Below are 23,710 nucleotides of genomic sequence, written 5' to 3'. Positions count from 1 at the left end.
TCAGTGTCCTTGTGATGTTTTAGCACTCGTTTTCCCATTAAGCACAAATGCATTCTGTTATTTTTACTTATATCATTGCTACTGGACATCTGCTGGAAGATCTGTATGTTCTGTTGGCCAGCTATGGTGTTGAAGCAAGGAAAACTGGTGCCTGAACGATAAGTTTTCTGAGAGCTCCTATTGCTACTGACTGTAATGGCTCTTCCAAAGCAGAGAATTTTTAGCCTGAATTTTCTTGCAGTGGCTCAATAACTTTTAATTGAAGTATTTTGTAAAGCATCACTTTAAGGTCTTGCTGGAGATACAAATCATGAGGGGCAAACACAGTTGATTGACATCTTCCTTAGCTTTGTGCCCATGAGGCTGGGCTTCACTGTAGGGAACTGAGAAGTGAAGGTGTGCCAGAACACTTGCTAGTCTTGGATGACAGGACTGCATTTCATTCAGCAATAACAGAGAGGGAAAAAAAAACCAACTGTATTTTATTTGCTGCAATTTCTCCCTGCCTTCCCAATTACCTGCACTTGTTTTTTTGTCCAAAAGCCTCCCAGAGCATGTATGTACAGCACGTGCAGAAGAATAGCTGGGAACTGCTTAGAGAGCTATACAAAAATCAGTTGAAAAGGCACTAGAAGAATGATTAGGATCGCATTGCAATGTATTCTGAATTCCCCTAGGTGTCATGTTATAACTCTTCTGCGCCTCTTTCTGCACAGGGAGATTGTGTTTCAATTCATGTTCATCCAAGATAAATAGCTGCACTGCTTGAGGAAATATTAATTTTTGAGGAGAAAAAAGGTCTTGGACATGACAATGCAAAAACATAATTAAAAGGTTGTGCCCTCAAACCATAAAATGCACATATTTTTCCTATATTGTCTGATGGGTTCAAAAAGAATTGAGTGTGTTTGCTTTGGCTTTTCACATAGCCTCCCATTTGGAAACAGTTATGAATGTGGGACTTGCAGTGAACAGGTTTGTAAAATGCTTTCCTTCTTTTCTCACGGCAGACCCCACAGGCTTCTACCCACCTCTTCTTTTTGGGCTGCTTCCTTCCATCCCCCATGCTGACACTTTGCCCTTATCCTCCTCAGCTATTTGTGGCAAATGGTAGACGTGGTGACGTTTTCCTTGGCAGGCAGAGGGACCAGCCTTGTGTTGTGTCTTCCCACAGCCTTCTGTCTCTTACGTCTTTGTGCTGAGTGTCCTGAGCTTGCTGGTCCCAGTGGGCTTTAGGTGTAGGAAGAGGAATAGCATCTTCCTACACAGGGTGGTTTGTCCCCAGGACATTCTGTATTTTTATCATTCCTTTGGTATTTTTACCTCTCAACTACACTGCCTTGCAAAGGTTGAAGAAGTAGGATGGTACTAGGCTAGCTTAGGATTAGTGTTCTTGTCCAGTACTGGTGATGCTCCCATAGGCAAGCTAAGCTGTTCAGAAGCCAGCTGCAGAGAAGGGCTTTTTTTTACACTGATTCGGATCCTTCATTCTCTGAATTGTCCTCCTTTCTGTTCACACATAATGCAAAATACCCCTAACTCTCTCCACTTTCCTGTCTGTTCTGTTCAAACACAATTAAAGCAATATATCACTTTATTGGCCTAATTTATTTCTCAAAGAGATCTTTACTGGTGGATATGGGGAATGTGATTAATTGTGAAAAGGTTAAGACTCAAAAGCCTCTTCTGAGTGTGAAACACTGAAATATCAAGCTTTTGACAGATGTAGAATAGAGGAGAAAATAGAATGTTCCTTAAGATATGGATGGGGAAATGCAATGTCAATGTAGAAACCAGAAGAAATTCTCCATGGGGGGATTAAATCGCCTTGGGTCTTTCATTCTCTAGCTGATGGTGGGTGTGGCTGCTGTGAGTGAGTGGCTTGTGCTAATGAGCAGTGTCTTGCTTCTGAAATAAAATGACCATCTGGTGGTTGGTTGGAGCATTATGAGAAGTTACTTATTGATGTCTGCCTGTTTTTGTTTTTGTTTTTTTTTAATATGGCAGAAAGAACAAACTGGTTTTAAAGTCAGCTGGTTCATAAAAGACAGTACTGAAGGCTCAGAGATGAGAGTTTGTGCTTTCTGCTCTCTGGTATTTGTATTGGGACAGGTATTCTGGCAGAGCATGTTTTATAGCTAACTATATTGCTGTAAGTGACTGCTGTTCTACAGAATCATTAAGGTTGGAAAAGACCTCTAAGATCCCCCAGTCCAACCATCAGCCATCCCCACCATGCCCACCAACCACGTCCCTCAGTGTCACATCCACACAGTTCGTGAACACCTCCAGGGATGGTGACTGCACCACCTCCCCGGGCAGCCTGTGCCACTGCCTCACTGCTCTTTTGGAGAAAAAAATTTTTTTAATATCCAACCAAAGTGTAGTAAGGAAATTTCATACTTCTTATACATTTTTAAGAAATTAAAACGAACATTTATTTTATGATATTCTTATATCCTTCACAGCATTATTACAGATCTTCTTGGATAAACACAATAAAATAACTGTATCAGCAGGTAGTAGTGATTAAATTCTAACCTCATCCTTTTCTCTGCATTTCATCAGTATTTCAAAATCAGACAGAATGTGCTTACCTCAAGTTACAGACAGGATGTATTACTGCAAATTCTGTGGCTACCCTTCTCACTTCCTCTGAGCTACTCCTTAAAGCTTAAATCCTTTCACAAGAAACTGAAGCAGAGCATCAGCTGTAGGCATTATGGTAGTAGATATTAAAGGCATGTCTTATTTTACATCGAAGATGCGAGCATATAGCACAGACAGTCATGTGATTTAACTAATTAGTGTGAAGTTATAGGATGAGCAAGATGCTAGAGAAGAAAGCACAAGACTTAAAACACATGGAAAATCTGCCTGGTATCCCATGTTGCCCAGTGGTTAGAAGATGCTGCATTTTGAACCATTTGCAGTAGGAATGATGCAAGAATGTAGGATGGCTTTGAAAACACTAAAATGAGTATAAATTATGGATCTGTTCTTGCTGAGTGGGGTTGTCAGGCTATATCTCACAACTGGTGCCTAACAGGTAGTGCCAGTGAAAACAATCCTGACTGCCCATGGCATTGCTTGTTAGTACTGTTGCTAAAAAGACCATTGGGGGCCAGGAAAATAAAAAAAAAAAATTCTCTTAAGTGAGACCTGGGCTAACCGGTGAGATGAATAACGTCTACCTTAGGCAGGCAAAAAAGTTGTGATATGTATTACATGCGGATTAAACGTAAGTGCTTATACGAGAAAAAAATCCATTTAATACGCTGTGAACAGCTGCATTGTAGTATTTTCCACCTCTGTGGTGCTGAAGAGTCATGGCTTGGATTGTGAGCTGCTGTATTTGAGTCTGGGTTGGTACCTGGTTATACCTTGTAGCATGTTGGTGAACTCCCCCTGCTCACTTCTGCAAGTCATTAATACTGTGCTCTTTGGAGTGATCTTTTGTGGCTGTGTAATCAGCTTACATCCGTTAACACACCACTTCTTTCTAGCAACTTCTTTTGAAGAGAAGGCTCCAAGGAGATCTGATAGGTGCCTTGCATTATAAGGGGAACTATAAGAAAGAAGGGGAGGTTCTTTAGCAAGGTCTGTTGTCGTAGGTCAAAGGGAAACGGTTACAAACTAAAGGAGGGGGAGGTTTGGATTGAAGGTAAGAAAAAAGTGGTTTTTTTTAATGATGAATGCAGTGAGGCACTGGAGCAGGTTGCCCAGAGAGGTGGTGTAATAACCCACCTCTGGAGGTGTTCAAGCTCAGACTGGACAAGGCTTTGAGCTGTAAGTGTCCCTGTTCATTTCAGGGAAGTTAGATCCTTCCGACTCAAATGATTCTATTCTATAAGAGGGAGCATTTTAATAGAAATTTTGTGTTGACTGGTATATTTTGTGATGTTTTTGTTCTGTCAGAACATGAGTGACTTTTCCAATTTTCAGTGGCAACTTGCCTACTGTCTGCTTTATTTGCTGCTGTTTTGATCCTGCTAGCAGAGCAAAGACTCCCTGAGAAGGAGGATGCCCAGAGTAGCTGTGGATGCTCCATCCCTGGAAGTGTTCAAGATGGTCAATCTGATATAGTGGAAGGTAGCCATAGCAGGGCTAGGAGTAGATGATGTTTAAATCTCTTTCAATCCAAACCATTCCATGATTTGATGGCTCTGACAGCTCCACAGGCACGCTCCATGCTCCTCCTTGTGCCAAACACCAGCACTCATCTGTGTTCTGCAGCTTCCTCCGTTCAGAGGGGGGCTACTCCTGTCACCTGGAACTCCTGTATTCCCTTCTTCACTTCTGCTCATTCAATTTGTTCTTCATGTGTGATATCTTATGGCCAAATATAGCAAAAGTTTCTTAACTGCCTAATTTTGTAGTGGGAGTAGCTATGAAGATTTAAGTCTGCAATAGGCTGCTTTTCTAGCATCACCCTGGCTAGAATCACTTAAAATAAATCCACTCTATTTTTGGATGAAAATTAGGGTTTCAGAATTGTTTTCACGAATACCTTGGGTTTTTCATAAAAAAGTTAAACAACTGAGGAAAAAAAAATAAAGCAAAAACTATGTAAAATATCTTGCCATGATCTTTGTTGTTTCATGTTATCATTTTTCTATGAGAGATGAAATATTTCCCATGAAACACTAAGGATAGTTTCTTGGCCTGTTCCAGGAAGGAGGGGGCAATCCATGGTGCATCATGGGAGACATAGTTTAATCTGAGATGCCTACTTATGTCCAATTTTATAATTCTCATGAGACACCACAATAGTATTCCAAATCAAAGCTTTCTGGGTTTTAACCTAAGAAATAGTGCCCTATGGGGATGATAAACAATTTGTCAAGTCATTGGAACATCCCATAAAAAGTGCATGCTTGTAGGGAAAAACAAAGTAACCCTCTTCTTTTACTGGATAGTGGCTTTGTGAACTCAGCCCAGCAACATCAGAACAAGTCCCTTCTGATTCATTCATTCATCATCCGTAAAGAAGAACTGCAACCATAGGACAGCGGTTAGTTTGTATTTAGCCTTGTTCTAATTCACGAATTAGAAGAGGATCTAGCTATATCTCTTAAAGTGCTGTTTCAGCTTTGGCACCAGGTTTTATCAGTAAAACAAACAGATATGCCTGAATTATACATGGATTCAAATGGCATTGAACTTTTAGAAAGTTCAGTTCTGCATCTGAAACACTGAAATGGAGACTGCGTTTCTTCTTTAAATACATTGGAAATGAGGTTGTAATGTGAGAAGATAATATTTTTATATCGTCATTTTTCTGGCTCTAACTTACAGTAGCTTTAAAGGTATTTTATAAATAAAGCGATCTAGTGTATTACAACACTGAATTGTACATTTGGGACAAGTAATACAGATCTTAATGAAAGTTCATGAGAATTTAATGTGCAGAAGTTATTTTTACTTCACAGTATCTTATCTGTTTTTAATTTTTTTCAAATTACAGAGTGCAATTGGGCTGTTTTATGTAGTAATTCTTTGCCAAATTTAATTTGTTTCCAAATTAAAGGCATTTTTCATTTACATTGTCACAAAAAGCATCTGAAACCATTAAGTTCTGTTATATTTTTAACATAAAAACCTTCAGAATGCTGCCAGTAGTATTTTTTCCAAACTTTGTGAAAATGATTTATCTATGGGACAAAAGCTACTACAATAAGCCTACCTCATTTTTTTTTTTTCTTTTCCAGCCAGAGGGGGGTTTATTATCATTTATTATTATTATTATCATTAAATTAAAAGCTCCATGTAACCAGCTGCTCTAATGAATGGGGGCTTGGGGCCAGAAATCCTTGTTTTGATTCCTGGACCCAGTTGAAACGAGAGTGAGCGATCACACAGCCCAGCTGCTGCTCTGTCAAGCAAGGTCTGTTGGTGGGAAGGAGGCTCCTCCTGTGTGTCCTGAGAGAGGCAGATCCCCAAGGAGGACTATGGCTTTTCCTCTGCCCAGATGGGAAGGACATGTTCTGTTGTGCAGTCTAAAAATGTTGCTCTCCTCTCCTCATCTGGGTCAGGGACACATATGGTCATGGCAGTGAGCCCTGGTGAAGGTGTGCAGCTGCTGTAAGCAAAGAGGCAGGCCTCAAGAGGAAGCTGTGAAAGTGCGTGGAAAAGGAGAAATGTTGCGCAAAACAGGATCACAAATGGTAGCCAAAGGGACCTGTCCTAGAGATGGCTCTTCTCTCGCTTTGAAATATGAAGGAGTGATGGTGAAAGAACTCTTGAGCACATGTGGATGTGTCTCAGGCCAGCTTATTGACCCAGACCTGAACTGCTTTCTGTATCTCTAAAAGGAAAAAACAAAACAAAACAAAACCTACCCAGACTGACAGTGGTCACTTCAGCAGTCACTGCTGCAACCTGCAAACCAGCAAAGCCCCATTTCAGAAAGGTACAAGTTGTGTGGTGTTAGCTGCCTGGTTCTTCAGGTCATATATCATGAAGGCTGACTTCAGACTATTCCAGTTGTACCACTCCCACCTCATGCTCTTCCTTGGCTTGATCCTTGTTCAAAGAAAAGAGAATTTCTTTGGAAGGCTTGAGTCGTATTTTTCCCTTTCTTCTCCTTGTTTAGCAGGGTGAATGCAATACTTAAGAGAGAACAGACAAAGAGAAGGGAAAGAATGGACTGTAAAAAATTAATACATCCTTTGGCAGCACAGATGTTGGGAAACCTCTGGTTATGCCTCCCTCTGACTTGCTCAAGACACAGGGGCGTGAAAGGGACATTGGGCTCCTGAGGCAATTAGAGTCTGGTGCTCTGGAAGGAAAATGGAGCACATGGCTGCCTGTGGGGAGGGCCATTCCTATGTAAGAGTAACAGAGGCTCCGGGAAGCAGGTCATGTCAGCCTCTGTTGGCTGATACTGGTGTTAGATGAAACAAGATTGTGACCCTAGCTTTAGAAAGAGTACATACTTGTGCTCTGAACAAGAAAGCATTTTTTTTGCCCTGCTGATTAATGTGCCCAAAAGGGTAAGAAGGTGTATGTGCTCATTCTACAGTGAGATTCAAATTTTCCTCTCCTCTAAATGCTTTAAAATAGATCAGTACATTCCAGCAGGTTTACTTAATACCAAATTTAGTAAGTAAAGTCTTTTGGAAAAGTGGGGACAAACGTAATATTCAAGATTTTTTAAATCGTTTTTCCTTCAAAGCAGGCAGAGGAAATGCCTAATTGTCTGGAAACTCATTTGACAGGTTCTTCCCAGTGCTAGAATATTCAGTGCATCACTCTGTCTCACTTAAATACTTTAGAGCTCACTTAACATTTTTTATTACACCTGAGATGGTTCACAGAAGCTGTTTTGACAAGATCTAATTTTCTGTTACTAAACTGTCTGATTTTTTATTTTTTTTTTAATGAAGAGTTAAAAGCGCAGTCAGAATCTCCAAGTCTGTAGTTATTTGTAGCAGGGTAAGTGTTGGCTCCGATTAAGCTATCTGTCAGAAGCCCAGTGTGTCTGAATGGTGTGTTTAAAGATATTTCCTAATGTGATTGTAAGTGATGTCACCTTTTTACCAAGAAGGGGAGATGTACAGTAGCTTTGTACTGGTCCTGGTTTTATTCAAATTGACATGAAAATAAAATTGCAACTGTTTGATTACGTAGTTACTCTAATATACAACAAAGTGTTGCATACATTAAGTCCTACTACTTTCTGTTGAGTTTGTTCCAACTAGAGGAAGAGCACTGTGTATTTTTTGGCAGTTGTCTGTCTAGAAAGCGAAATTAGTGAAACTTCTCTCACAGAGGAAGGGATGGGGAATAGTTTCAGGCCATCAGGTTTTGTAATGCACTTCTCTAAGAAACTGGAGGCTCAGCGAATGACCTCCTATGCTGGCTTTGACAATAGGCTTTTTTAAGTGTTCTGCTCTGATATTTAAAGTCTAACCTCCTAGTGCAGTGAAAGCTGAAATGAAGTTCACAGCCTGTGGCATGCAGTGTTTGTCAAATGGTGAGGAAGATGCACAGAGCCATGATAAATCCGCCGTCAGGTTTGCAGCTGCTTGTAGTCCTGGAACTCCTTCTCCTGCGTCTCCTGGACCTTGGGAGCCGGGGCTGTGGCAGTGGTTGTTGATTTTAGCATCACTTAAATATGTCAGAGATTCATTACAGCTCTCTTTATTATTTTACAAAAATGCACATGAATAATAAAGAATTCTGCTATGTTATGAGTTAAAACATTACACAGTTTCTTAACTGGATTGTTATAGAGTACAGTGCTTTTTTTGAATAGATTTTATATGTAAGCTTGATGAATGTTTAGGCATGTTCAACAGGAAACATACAGAATGTTGCTGTATTTATAAATAAGGAGTTTGTTTGACACAACAGGCCTTCCTGGGACACAGATTTAGAGACCTGAAAGCTCCTTTCAGGATTTGTGTCTACTATGCACACAGAATAATGAGACAGATTACAAAGAAATCACAAGTAGATATCTTGCTAGGGGATCTTGGCAAAAGTTGCTGTAATCACCCATATATTTCCTATATGAGTGCATCCATTGCCACAGCCTGTCAAAGCAGGTGTATTTATATGCCTTGAGGGACTGAAACAAGAAATCAAACATTTCTGCTTTGCATAGCATCTTCTGTCCTAGTTCCCAAGGACTGAGACTCAGAGGACTTTGATACGTTTCCAGGGACTACTTAGCTGTTCTGGGTATTTCTAAGTTCTCTCTAGCAGTCTCCCACTGTTATGCTTGGTCTTGGAATTAGGGAAAGTTGTTCTCTCCATAAACAAGGAAGTCATCAACAGAACGCTGGTCGGCTTCAGAGGAACTCATGCAGTTATTTAAATCCACATCAGAGGAAGATGATACTTGATCTCACTGAACATTAGGAATTAAAGTGGATTAAGAGACCACGCACAAGTGTGATTAATGGGAACCATTTTGCTTAAAAGTACACGCTCTTGCTAAGATATTTTTTTGTGCTCTGCCTTGGCAGTAATTAAGCTCTGGGGTGTTAGAGGCTGCCTTCTCATTTTAATGGTCTGGAGTAGTTAATAGAGTTACGAATGCGAGGAAGAATCCCGCTAATTGTGCAATCCTCCTGGCACTGGGGATTTGGCAGGAAGTTCCTTCCAGTGAACCTACCCTGGGTGTGTCACCCTTTGTAGAGCATGATGCACAGCTTTGTTTGCCTGAGGCTGCAAGAAATAATCATTTTCAGCAGTGTGAGGAACTTGAATACATAACTTCTTGGGGTTAGCAGGACTTTTAAAGAGATTTATGTTTACTCTATTGCAGCATCCCACTTCTTCAAAAATTTCCAGCAGTGATGGTGGTGAGTGATAAGGTGATGCATTAAAGTGAATTGAGTTAATGGATGTAGTCCTAGGAATATAAAAAATTTCTTTAAAGGTGAAGTGCACAGGAAAGGAAGATTCTTCACTTTAAAAGGAGAGGTTAATGGAGGGAGTATTCAGCTGGATCAATATTGAGGAAGGGTGCCTCTTTTGGCATAATCCCAGGTGAAAATAGTGAACAATAATGGCACTGCAGTTGTTTGTGTTGTTAGGAATGTTATTAAGTGGCAAGTGAACTGACTCAAGTGTTCAACACACAGGTTACTAAGTGTGAGCAGATCGTTATCCAGACATTGAAGAAACCGAAATGCCACACTGCATTGTTTATGAAATGGCTGTGAGAGTATAAATAACTGCAGTCCAAGGAGATGCTATTTCCACAAATCTCTATTCTGAAGAAAGCTGCTTGAACATCTGCTGCAGTGAACAGGGAATTGTTCTGCTCCCCTTCTTCATGTCAGTCCATGTTTACAACCTTGTTGGCACTTGCTCCTGAGCAAGAAACAAATGATTAGACTACAAACTCTCTACCCTTTGGGAATGTTCTGTTGACCATGGGTGATTTTTTTCTTGGTGTATTGAATCAATTGGAGAAGTTATGGCCGCATCTGAGGAAAATGAAAGGTGTCTTCCTGGGGAAGTGTCTAATCTTCCACAAAATCTGATCATTTGTAGCCCTGGGAACTGTGCCTGGAGCTGTTGTTTAGTGCCAGCTACAACTTTAACTCCAGAACTACTGGGTTTGGTTGGCAGCATTGAGAATTTGTGTCTCTTTCCATTCTCCCACCTCTCGTGTTGTTTTTTTTTTTAAGTCACTCTTAGACACATTGCCTTATGCCTTTTCTTTCCCGAATATTTTCCAAATTCTAGGCCTTTCAGCTATGTGTGTGTAAGCTTGTGAAAAATGACAAAATATTTCTTTTGGAGTTAACCTCTTCCCAAGATGGTGATCATTATATCATGAGAAGGAGGGTTTGTCTTTCATTTGTTCAGTTTGCCAGGCAGCTCTTCCATTTTAACATATTTTAAATCATTTTGAGGATGTGTTTTCTTTTTAAAAAATTTGATACGTCTTCTCCTCTGCATTTGTCACTGCAAGCTGCAAATAGTGAGAGAGCTCTTTTGCTAAGTGATTTTCTGATAAAGAAAATTGGGTTGCGCCGTGTTGCTGGCTAGCAATCTTTTCTTGTGTGTTATTGGAAATACCAAGGGTTCATGGAATATTCACTTTATCAGCAGCCTTGCCTCTAACGAGGTTGTTTGGCCCCTGTTTTCTGAGCTGGAATAAAACATTTGAAGTATGTTAACTATCATTTGATTGAAAAGTGGGGGGCAGCATTTTTTAACAGTGAGCTTTAAGTAAACTGCATCTTTTTGAATTTCCTGGGCAGCTGCCGTTCTCTCTTTGATGTGCCGTGCCTGGTGATGCTGTTAATGAAATGCATAATTATGTGTTATATAATAAAACTGAGCTAACATGAAGGTGGCTAACGGATTATAATGATGTGGAGGCCTGAGAAACTGGGGACCGTGGGGGTTGTTGAAAAGTGCCTCCAGTGACAAAGAGGACATTTAAAGAGCTTTGAATAACTGTGCTAATCAATTAATTGTGGTCTGCATGCATGTGTGTGCAAACGACATATTTCAATATTTTGTATATAGAGAGAATACTGAAAAAAATAGGTGCAATTTACTGGGCTGCTGATGTATGAAGTGTCAGCGCCGACTGTTTCCAGCATCTATTAATGCTGCTGGCTCTGTAGAGATGGGTGCCCTAGGCTAAGAAATTTTTGGCACAGCCTGCTGGACCCGTAAGATCAAAAGGAAAAAAAAAAAAAAAAAAAAATCTGGCAATATGCACGGAGTGTAAATTGCATCCTAAAGAACAGCCCCTAAAACGCAGGCTTGGAACGAATATCAATAAATGAAACAGCACGTTTCTTTGCTGAAGAGTTGAAGGCGTTTAGTGGCTGCCCCAATTTTCCCCCTCCCTCTGCTTTTGTCACCTTTATTTTCTCTCTCCCCCTAGTGCTCTGTGTAAGTTGTTCCTTCTGTAGGTTCTTTAGGAAGTTGTGTGAGCAGACAGGGGTGTTAAAGGAGTGGCCGCATTGTCTTCCAGCCCTGGACCAGATGAGCTCCTAGCGGTGCTGGGATGTGGCTGGGCTTGCTTGGTGAGAGCTCACCAGGACCTGTCTGCAGGCAGAATGGGCTTACGGAGAGCACCAGTGTGAATTTACAGCCTGCTGGCTACTTGGCACCAATTCACTAAGTGGATACTTCTAGAACCTACTGAGAGTGCTTTTGTGTGAGCTAGGCTTGCTCCTTTTTGATGGCAAAGGATGTTTTTCTCTTCATGTGTGCCAAGAGTACCCAAATGGGCAGTTAGTGCAGGGTAGTTAATGTGCCGTAAATTCACACCCGGGCTCACCATGTGCTGACTTCCCCATGCAGAGGAGCCCCAAGGCTCTGCACTTTGTCTCTCATGGCAGGGAACAGATGGCCCTTCTCTGCACAGGGACTGCTCACACAGTGTTACAGAGTGCACATATGTGCATGTAGGTTTGTGGGTGTCTGTGTGTTTGTATAAGATGACTTGAATGTATCACAGTTGTTGGATTAATCTGCACTTCCTTGATTTTCATCAAGATACCCTAAGGAGAACTTTACTGCTTCATTGTCATCATCCTTGTCACTAATGGGCTTAGCTTTTAGCTACTTTTGACAAGTATTGTTGAATTCCTCCTTCTCCTTCACTGCTGAGATGCTTAATTTCTCGATGTGAGTGACTGCACTTTTGTAAGTGAATCTTTCTTTGTTGCAGTTCCCTTCCCCAGCATTTCTGATTTGATCTCTAGCATCTATTTTCATATTTGATATGTTTCTGTAGTTAATAAACATTGTTCTATAGCTTGAAACCTCCAAAAGGTAGGACATAAGGTTTTCTCTAGCTCTCTTGTTGTGGAATCAGGTTGATCTTTAATAAAGCTTTTGCTCTAGGCTAGTGTCACAGATAACTTGATCTATAATTAGTGTACACAGCTTCATCTTAAGTTTCACAGTGGATTGCATTTTCATGCAAAGTTTTCTTGACATTCTAAAATAATTGTATATATTCTTTATGCTATGCTCCAAATATATATCATTTATATAATTTCTAAGTCATCTGCTTTAAGATTTTGCTCTACCATTATCATATTCCCAAGACAATTCAGTATCACAAAAATTGTCTCTGGGTTTTCAACCCATAGTGAGAGTTCAGGACAACTGTAGTTGTTCTAGTTGTTCTGTTTTGGCTAAAGTTTCAATGTACTTACATATAGAAGATATTGCTCAAAATGCTTTTAACATGTCTTTCTTTAATGACCTCAGCCATGCCGGGCTGCCAAAGATAAACAGCGTTTCTGCTTGGCAAGCATTAACTCTTGGAGGAAGCAAAGCCTGATGCTGAACCTAGAGGCACTTGCTCTGAGTGTTTGCATTGCAAATACTCAGTGCTGTAGAGAAGAGCCATCCCCATGCAGGAGGGCTGCAATGCTGGGGAAAATCAGCACCAGCCACAGAGTTTCTCAATAGCAGATGTAAAATTCTGCTGAATATTTGAGAGAATAAAAGAAGAAAGCACAGGCCAGGCCAGCTTGGCTGTTCCCACTAGAGGATGGGAGGGTAGGAAGAAGGGATAAAATGGGATAAAGAGCAAGGATGGGAGCCTGGAAAGCCAGCTTTATAGTTCTTACTGTTCTGGAGATGGTCACAATTGCAGCTTCTGGGATGAGCAAACAGTGCTTCTCCTCATCTCAGCACCCTGAGGCTCTCGTGGCATCAGACATGCTCTGGTGCTCTGGACAAAGCAAGCAGTAATGTCTGCTTGCTACATCCCATAATCAGCCTTCTTGGGCCTTTTGCTTGGGCTGAACTTCATGGCAGCAGCTTCTTTTGTCCTTTCTGGCAGATGTCTCAGTTGCTGGATGCCTAGCTTCCTGTGCCTGGAAGAACGGAGGAACACATGGCTTCAGTTCTCTAGTCTGCATTCAGGTTTTGTTCAGTTCTTGTTCGGAACCCCAGAGGGTTTCTACTGATTTTTTGAATGGTAGTAATGTGTCCACACAACTTAATGAATACTATCTCATCATATTCTGGAGGAATTTTTTTTTAGTATAGGTTAAAATAATCACTTGAGAGAGTTTTCAGAGTATGAGTTTAGAGAGTTTTTGAAGTTAGAGTTTTAGAGTTCTTTTATAGCTTTTTGGAGTGTTTTTAATATTAATTTTTAATGCTTACTTTATTCTAGAAGAGTTCCCCATAGCAAGATTCTTTAAAAATAACCTAAAAAGGAATCCACAATAAAGAGTCTCCATCTGTGTGAATGAATTGTGGCAGATATGATGAAGCAATTCTTAAAATCCCACAGTTGCTGTTTTCCTTTCAACTGACATGTTCCTGGTGTTTTAAAATAAAACAGCCAAATGCTAGGTTTAAAGAGACATTCAAAGAATGCTGTGGTGTTATTAAAAATCCTCAGCTATGTCCAAGCAGAAAGGACAGTTACATGACCCTGTCGTGCATGACTGAACGTGCCATATGAGCCCCTCATGGCATATACTCTAAATCATCCCTGATGTTATCATTCTGAACCCAGAATGAAGACACAAGGGTGAAAATATAAAGCCTGGATAAATGTACTACAGCTTATCAGGCAGAAATATGTTTACTGGCATTCTTTGAATGTGGATGCTTGGAGTACTTAACAGTTTTTACCTAATGAGGACTAGTAAATGACAGCATACTGCAATTCACTTTGTCTGACTTGGAGAGAAGTTTAATGTTAGGAGGAAAGTTTGCATATTTAATTCTGGGATAACTGCCAATGAATAATCTTCTTATTTTAAAATAGAAAAGGGGAAATAATGGGAAGGAGAGAGAAATTTTTAATAAAACCCTTAATAAAGTAGCATAAAGAGAATATTTCTGCGCAGTAATTTTGACCAAGAAAAATGTTTGACTTGGTTGTGAATCCATAGAATCATAGAATGGCCCAGGTTGAAAAGGACCACAATGATTACACAGTTTCAACCCCCTGCTATGTGCAGGGTCACCAACCACCATAGCAGGCTGCCCAGAGCCACATCCAGCCTGGCCTTGAATGCCTCCAGGGATGGGGCATCCACAGCCTCCTTGGGCAGCCTGTTCCAGTGCATCACCACCCTCTGAGTGAAGTACTTCCTCCTAGTATCTAACTTAAACCTCCCCTGTCTCAGTTTAAAACCATTCCCTCTTGTCCTATCACCATCCACCCTCTTAAACAGCCGTTCCCCCTCCTGTTTATAAGCTCCCTTCAGGTACTGGAAGGCAACAACGAGGTCTTCCTGGAGCCTTCTCTTCTCCAAGCTAAACAAGCTGTAAACAGACTGAAGTCCATTCACGTTACTCTGTACTTTGTATACAATGATTCATTTTGAATCCTTTGTTCAAAGGCAGTTGTATTGGTGTGCTTCATGAAGTCTGCAGGATGAGAAAACCTAGTCAATCTTTGCATTGCAGTGAGTTAACAATATGGTGTTGTGTCCAGCAGTGGAAGCAAAACCAAACGGCTGAATGGGGGGATAAGATATTAAAACATGCTAAACATGTTGCCACCCATCTGACCGTACCCTAACTATGCAGAGAGAAAGTGCAAATATTCTTAGGTAAGACATATTATCTTAGATACTTTACCCCATAATCTGCACATGCACTCTGTTTCCCTAAAATGGGTGTTGCAGTGCCATATTGATCGACTCATGATCGCAGGGAAAAGGATGTCTGCACCAGCCTTGTACTGCCAGATGCTGCTGAGCATGGTAACTGTGCAGTGTTCCTGCTTCTTGATCTCCTGAGCTGGACTTCTGCCAAGAGCTCCTTGTTCTCTTTTCTGGCATTCTTCAAGATGATGTTAGTACAAAGAGCTTGTTCTGTCAGGAAGCAGCAGTATGGGAAAATGATTTTATATCTCCTGAGCTCAGCAAGAAAGAAAAATACTTGGGTTTATTTGCATTTTTTAATATTAGTCACACTGCCAAACTATTTAAAACAATCTAACTACTCCATCTCTACTTACCCTTCTCTGATAACTGCAGAATTGTCACAAGCCACCTGAAATATGGGACTCAGACATGAATTTCAGTGTCAGCACAGTGCTTCAAGATGATGGGAATGGGAGGGGGGAGCTGTCACTGTATCAGCCAAGGCCTTTTGGTGGAAGCGTTGATAGATTTCCCATCTCTGGAAAGGAGGGAAAGTGCCCTTCGACTTATAGCAGCTGCAGGGTATCTGAATTACTTCCTACTCCCCTGTGAAAAAAGTAGGCAGTCCTCTGCAATCATTGCCGATGTCACCAGTTGTATGAAAAAAATGGTTTTTTTTTCTCCTTAGGTAGAGATCACAAATGATGTCCAGTCCTTGCTGCTGATAATGCTGGCTGTCATGACGGCCAAGATGGTTGGTGATATTTTTAACACATCCCTGTACAGCTCCCTCCTGAGGCTGAAATGCATTCCTTACTTGGATGTGGAACCTTTTGTTCATCACAGGAAAGAACGGTGAGGTCTCTTTTGTTGCTGAATTTTTTCTGTTGTGTTCTGCTTGTGTCCTACAAGTGGTGGAGCTTGGAGGGACAAAGCAGCAAAAGAAGGTTCTGGTCCTGAAAAAGGACCCCCTGGAGTGCTGTGCTGTGTGAACAGAACAGTAGAGAATCCTTTTCTCTTAGAGTTTTTGATAGGATCTAAATTACCACTTTCACAAGAGTCTTGAGGGCACTAAGTGCTCTATAATGCATGAACTGTCTAGTTAGATTCTATTTATTAGTGTGATTGGTCCAGTGGGGAATCTAGTTGAGGTTTACACAGACAGCTCTGACTGTTTCTTCTGGAGCAGAAGCCACAGAGTGGAGGAACTACCACAGACCTTTATGGTAAATTTTGCCTTATCTAACATTTGGATGACTGGACAAGGCTTCCTGTGTGTTTGGCACATTTTCAGGCAGAGAATTCTGCCATCTGAGGATAGCAATTTAAGACAGGTCAGAGGAACTGTCTTCTGGTAGCACCTCCACTGACTGAGGACTGAAGGAATAGCCTGGAAAAAAAAGTGTTTCATAGGTTAGGTGGGAGAAACCCACCAATTCCTGTGTGTTTTTCAGTGTGTGAGCCAGTATCTGAAACTTCAGTCTGTTGGTGAGCATTTACAGCCAGTAATTGATCCATTTATAATCAGTAATAAGAATCATTTTCTCTCTTAAACGTAGATGCTGGGTCCACATTTGTCTGTAAGTAATGATAACTATATTATTATATTCTATAAAAGAATGCAGAAAAGCTAATTCTGTAAGATATCCTCTATGAATGAAATAAGTATCATGGTGGAAAATGGAAGGAAAAATGATTTTATTTATTTATCACATAAAGAGTTTTTGTTTTACTTAAGGGTATTTTGGTAGTATACATCCATGACCAAACCTATTTGTAGGGCACTTCAGCTGTCATTTTTTCTCAGTATTAAACTCTACTGGAAAATCTCATGTATTCAAATGACTCTTTAGAAGATAAAAAATATTAGTGACTTGTTCTATCCACACTTTACAACTTTTTCCTAAATGTAGCCAAATCTGAATGTTTTAGCAGGCACATTGAATGCTGGGTACAATCCAACTGTATTTGACAGGAGGTAAAGAAAGCCAGCAATGTGATAGGAGGAAATAAAAACAATCTGTGATATAATAGATGACTTCTGTATGTAACATGGCAGATAAAACAGAGGGGAAGAAGTCATAAAGTTTCCTGTGGTGCTTCGGTTGGATGATAGGTCCATGGAAAGAATTGTAGCTTTTTCCTGGTTCAGAATAAGGTCCTATTCACTTGAAGGACAAATCTATCTAGCTGTCTACATATTCGTCCATATAAAAATAATCAAATATTCCTTCCACTCCTCTCCCTTCTTCCTGAGGAATATTAAAGAAAATTTCTGGTCACAGAATACACTAATACTCTAAAGCAAAATACACAGTATTACGGCTTGGTAAAATTTTACAGAACCTTTTAGGCTGCCAAGTTTTGCTCTAAATCTTCTCAGTTTGAATAAGCTATGGCACTGGCCCATTGCTTGCTGTCTCCACTGCATTTCTTGAATGCTTTGTCACCTTATTATTTCCCCAAGGAGATGAAACTTCACCATTCAGTCACCTTAGACCTCCAAGATGTGGTTTAATTCCTTGATTTTTTTTAGTTAGGCATCCCAAAATCCTGAACATTGACTTGAGGCAACTCTGGACTGATGATCCACCTCTTAAAGTTATGTGATAATTTAAACATTTGATGCCTCACATGTAGTCTTTGTAAGCATTCTAAATTGTTACTTTACCTAGCCAAAAACAAAAACAAGATTCATATCTGACAGAAACAACAACAACAACAAAACACAAAAAAAACCTGTGTTCATGTTCCCACATCTCTGCTTCTTGTTCACTTATGAGCATCTCTGAAACTTGACTCAAAATTCTACAGAAAGGTGCCAGGCTGGGACTTTCCTTTTCAAGCATTTTCCATGCAGACTAAGTTATCTCATTTGCTTTCTATCTTACTGGTCTGCAGCTAACAAGATGCTGTGGGAGCCTGCCTATCTGCTTCTCCAGTCTTTTATCAAAGAGGGACTGTTCCGACTATCTGATTCTTTGCTGTTTTTAAGTTCCACTCTGGGAGTATTCAGACGTCTGTGTGGGAGTATTCCACTCTGGGACTCTTCACGTGTCTGTACCCAGCTGTCGTTTTGCACAGGCTGTTTCCTTATTCTTGATGGAGCAGCTTACTGACACTTGCAACAAACTTATCCCGTCTCTGGCAAAGCACAGGTGCATATGGGGCGGGTTCAGCATCTTCTTTCTTCAATGATACTATTGTCTGAAATCACAAAATATACAAATCGTGCACTTCTGGATTTCCCCAAACATGACAAGGAATAAGGTCAGCTGTGTAGCTACTGACAGCATGTATTTATCAACAGGTGATAAATTGTATTTCCGTATGCAGCCGGAATGGTTTGGATAACTATCAGCTTGCTTTAGAGCCACAAAAATGGGGATCCTTCTTCAAGTGAAACTGAAAAGCCTTTGGAAAAACAGTGACTAGCTGGTAGCAAGGAGGAAAAATGAGCAACTCTAGAGAACAAGACATATTTGTATGTACTTAGCACTCATACTGTAAGAGAGAAATGCAGATCTTCTCATTCCTATTTCTTCAGAGGTGTTACGGATGAAAAGACCTTCTGTTTTAGATAATTAGTTGATTCCTCTTCCAGTGAACAACGCCCCCAGGCAGAAGATTTGTTGGACGCTGAAATGAAAAGGGAAAGTAGCCTTTAAATGATTGAGACAAGTAAAATCCAGACCCACAAAATAATTTAACTCCTAACTCCTGTGGAAATAAGGGGGAACATTAAGAAGCTAAATTACGTAATTGCTTGCTTTGAAGACATCTCCGTGTTGCATATGAAACCAGAGGAATTGAGAACCAAGTCCTCCGTGGTTTTCCACTACCTAACTCCTCTGCAGGCACTGGAATCTCTCGATATCTTTCTTCCTACAGAGCAGAAAGCCTTCTCATTTGTTTTCTTAATACCCATTTATATCTGAATTTGCTTGACCATCCTGCAAGTCGTATCCTGTGCCCTGACTGATAAGGCCCCAAAGACAGCTATTTAGTACACGGCTGCTACGGTGCACCATGATTTCCAGCTTACGTCTTACACCACCGTAAACACCCCTCTTATAAAATCTGGTTCACTGGAATGCTCCGAGCTGCTGGCTGCCAGGGAATGTTCTTTAATGAGGGTAAGGAGTACTTGAACACATCTACATCTTGGCAACTCTTCCTGCTTTTTATAAGCTACTATACACTTCAGAGAGAAAATATCTTAGAGGCTACTTTTTAATGGGACAAGTTTACTTAAGAGCTGAGTGGAGCTGGTGCCAGTAGTTCTGTTTTGTTCTAGCTTAATATTAGCCTTGTCAAAGTTCTTATAGCGTCTCCTGGGTGTTTCTGTATTGCATACCATATAAAGCTGATTTTGGGAGCCAAGAATTTTGGCTGGAATATATATTATAGTGGTCTCATTATATATTTTTTTTAAGTGTATCAGAGGTGGCCCTGTATTAGAGATCCATGGAGCAAGGGTGATTTTTTCCCTTTATCCCTTCTGGTTTTCTCTTCTCCCACACCGCAGACATTGGATCCCGAATCTGAGCCAACCCAAGTTGGAGGGTTATTTGGAATCCAATGTCCTGGTTTGGCCTGTTACAGAAATCAGTGTAATTAGCAAACTCTTTAGATGAGGCTTTGGATTTTGAAAATCACCAGACTTCAGGGGTGTGCTTTTGGTTTGAGCCTAGTCTAGTAACTGGTATATTAAAATTTCCTCACTCATCTTGCTGACACAAGTGTTCATTCAGAAACTTTTCACTAAGTTGCATGTGGTGCACCCCATCTCACCTCCTTGAAAAGCCAGCGTGTCCCACAGCCACTTGGCACTTTCATCCTCAAAGTGATCATTAAGGGTGGACTTGGCAATGTTTTCTGATCAGAAGGCATCCAGTCTCCCTTTTGTAGAGTGTTTGTGGTAGGAGCTGGATCTTGTTCCGGCTGCACAAAGGAAAAAGGGAGCTGCTGTAACAATGCCATGCTTTGTTTGGGGAGAAGTCTGGCTGCTGGAGAAATGATAGAGGGAAGATGTTGAGATGTGGATGAAATTTATTAAAATTACATGTGGACTTTAAGTCGGTTCTCTGTCAGGCATAAGCAAACATAGCAAAGGACCGTTTTTCATCCTTTTTTTTTTCTTTTTTGCCTATTCTTTTCTTATGAGCGTTGAGTTTAGCATGATTCCATTACCTGGAAAGCAACTGTACAAAACCATGAAATCCTGTGGCAGGCCCAGATGTAACTTGATACTTTATAAAGAGTAGCTGCACTACCTTGCCTTGTTTTTAGCATGGGCTTGGTGGTGCTCATGTGAGATGGCTGAAAGGACTTAGTGTGCCCTCCTGCCCTGCACCAGATCTCTGTGGGAGTATCCAGCCTTTCTACCTTCACAGTCTCGGTATTCTGGAAAGAAGCTGGTATTTCCTTGCTTCCTTGTACACCGGTCTTCAGACTGTTTTTGGCTCCAAATTACCCAGAACTGTTCCTAAAAAAAAAGTGCACATGGATTTGGTGTGCATGGACCTATTTGAAGAAGGTTGTCTTAATGTGAAGGAGAGGTGAACTATCAGCTGGGCAGAGTTGCAGGTGTATGTTAACCTGGATACTTACATTACTGATGTACTTCTTGCTCTCTGACAGGTGGTGATGAATGATGCTCTTTAGCTTGTAGATTTCAGATTATTCCCTTCACAGAATTTTGGGGAAAAACACTTAATGACAGTGAATGATCTACAAAAATGATGTAAAGGGCCTTTCAGTTTCAAGCTTCAAAGACAAGAGGCACTGTTTTCTCAAATTTTTTTAATATCAAATTTCATCCCAAATTTAAAATTTAACATGAAGTGATCTCAGTGTCCAAATCTGCATAATGTCTCTTAGAAAAACGTCACATGCAAACAGGATAATAGTATCAATACAAATATTCAGATGAGGCAGAAAGGAAGGCTATGTGGTCAGAAGCAGGAGACCAAGTGGAACTTGCAGTTCTGTTGTCAGATCTGACCAATTTCATTGTATTGCTTTGGTCAAAACAATTTTTTTCCCCAATTTTCTCAGAGAAAATGCTTACATACCTCATGTGGCTTTCAGAATCTGTTGTGTTAGTAAAGTATTGTTAGTTCTTGAAGGAAAAGCCTTGTGAACTCTGGAAGATGATTTTCAACCTCCTCTAATGTTGATTGTTTAATGAATCCGCTATCTAAAGGTACCACATGAATCAAAGTGACTTTATTTACATTGGTAAAACTATACAAAGATGCCCAAGATTTTGATTGCCTTACTGTTTATTTTTAGAGTGGAATCTGAACAAACAAAACAAATCACTCTTCCCATATTACAATAAATACCAGCAGATACAACTCTTCTTCCAAACCAAAATAAAACTTTCCGACCCTTAGCCATTCCTTTTCCCAATATGTCCAGATGAGAGCTGCAGCTAATGCTGTGCCACCAATGTCACATGGAGCAGACAAGGAATAAGCATGGAGCTGGCTGAGAGCAAGGCTTGTGATGGCCTGGCCAGTGGCACCCTCCTTTGACACAAAGGGCTATGGGCTGGCTAATAGCTCCCTGCTGACCTCCTGTACTTTGAAGAGCGTTGGTCGTCACTGCAGTCCTCAGAACCCAGTATACAATGCAAGCACGAATACAGGAAAATAATGGCAAGCATGGTGAAGATGAGCCAACAAATTGTCTGACTGAAATCCTTGGAGGAACTTGTAAATAACTTAGTGTTTGTGTATTTGCATGATTACCTTTTCACAAGCCCAAAGTGTTTTACACTGGGATGTTTTCAGGCTCTGAGAAACTATATTTTTTGATATGTCTAAAATGTGCAGGCTCAGCTTCTCCTGCATTTTTTTTTAATGAACAATTTATGCTGGATTTCCACCCCTCCTGCAGTATTCAATATGTAAATGGTATGTTATACTCAGATTGTTTGCATACTGATCACAATCACTGTGTGCTAGGAAGAAAATGTTTTGAATTTGCAAGTGAATATTGTACTCTGTTGTGAGATTTTTAAGGGAAACAAACTTCTAAGTTTTTTGAAAGGGTGATATTGGTGCAGTTGGGCAAAGTGCTGGGAGAAGATATAGAAGCACAAAGAGACAGATCACAAATGGTGAATCTCTAAGCAATTGTTCTCCTGTGGTTTCTGACTCAAGGTACTTCTTTCACCTATCAAAAGCAGGGTCAAAAGTGAATGAGACCACCATGGGGTTGGCAAGCCTGCTGCAAGCATTGGGTGTGCTGTCTCAATGGACAGCTTAATAACGAGGTTATGGTTCTTGCTGTAAGGCCCACTGGGAGGCAGGCCTCATATGTCAAAGCACCATTAGCAAATGTGACACAGGTCCCTTTGGATTGTGAAGAAGTCTTTCCACAGATGTCTCAGTTGGCACTACAGACTGCTTGATGTTGAGGGAGGGATGACAAATCCACATGGACTTTTGATGTGTTTTCCATTTCTGGGGAGTCCTGTGAAACCAAAAGAAGTTACTACTGCACACTTTCCACTGGAGGAAGTGCACTGAAGCAGCATCTGGAACTAATAACCTGTGTTTCAGAGCTAGCTGTCTGGCAGTGAGTGAGCTACTCCTGCTTCTATAGGACTGTATGCAAAAAATGCATGTAGCGACTTTCGGCTGTGGGAAACAACATGGCTTCTGCTGACATGGCTAGAAGGAGGCTCCCCAATGACTCACCTGGGAGGACAAGCTGCTGCTGACTGTATAGATACCACCACAGCTTTCAGATGTGGTTACACACAGGTGGAGCATGCACACGTACACACATCATCCCCAGCCACTGGATGGGTATTCCACTAATTGCTTGAGTCTGTGCTGGTGTCTGGCCACTGTTGGCAGACGCTGACAGTTTCCACTTAAAGCTAGCCAACCTTACCGAAAATCCAGCTGTGCTGGCAGAGCAGCCAATCTCATGAAGATGTCATTGAACAACTCTTTGAATTCATTCAAGAAGTGATGGTTCTGACTGAAAGCTCACTGAAGTCCCTGGGGAATCCTTGCTGGTTATTGAAATACAGATGTTCATCTATACTGGAGTTGTATTTGGTGTTCTTGAGTTACATGTAAACACATTACCTTTATTATAGTGTGGAGACTGCTTCTGAGTTCACTTTAAGCTGAAATGAATTCTCTTCGCTGTTGATGTCTATGCCACCTTTTCTGTTCTTGTGAGTGTTGCTACATCCTCATAAAAATGTGTTAGGAACTTCTCATAGTGGTTGTCATGACAGAATGAACTATGTATTTACAACAAGGAAAAAGCACGAAATAGAGTCATGGAAGCTTTAAGGTTGGAAAAGATGTCTAAGATCATCTAGTCCAACTGCCCATGTACCGCCAGAATTTCCCCACTAAACCATGTCACTAATTATCACATCCCCACGTTTCTTGAATGCCTCCAGAAATGGTGACTCTACCACCTCCCTGGGCAGCCTGTTCCAGTGTCCAACCACTCTTTTGGAGAAGGTTTTCCTAATATGCAACCTGAACGTACCCTGCTGCAACTCAAGGCCATTTCCTTCCATATGGCCTTCTCTGACTTCTTTTAACAGAGATCCTATGGAGTGCTTCTGCCATTAGCTGTATCACGAAACAGACACTAGTTTGCATCTTGAAAAG

The 23,710-nt window shown here is 40.8% G+C and overlaps 1 protein-coding gene across 1 annotated transcript in view; it reads left to right on the top strand.

The window, feature by feature from the left end:
• The window catches only part of LOC125690719 (H(+)/Cl(-) exchange transporter 6-like), a 75,390-nt gene that overhangs the window by 25,012 nt on the left and 26,668 nt on the right, over nt 1-23,710 (top strand). The window contains exon 12 of the mRNA XM_048939386.1: nt 15,745-15,911. Within this exon, the coding sequence (XP_048795343.1) occupies nt 15,745-15,911 (167 nt within the window). The remainder of the gene's footprint in view (nt 1-15,744; nt 15,912-23,710) is intronic.

Source organism: Lagopus muta, chromosome 3 (genome assembly GCF_023343835.1).
Source record: "Lagopus muta isolate bLagMut1 chromosome 3, bLagMut1 primary, whole genome shotgun sequence".
NCBI lineage: Eukaryota > Metazoa > Chordata > Aves > Galliformes > Phasianidae > Lagopus > Lagopus muta.
Note: the sequence above shows the minus strand (reverse complement) of the source record. Positions and strands in the feature narration are given on the sequence as shown.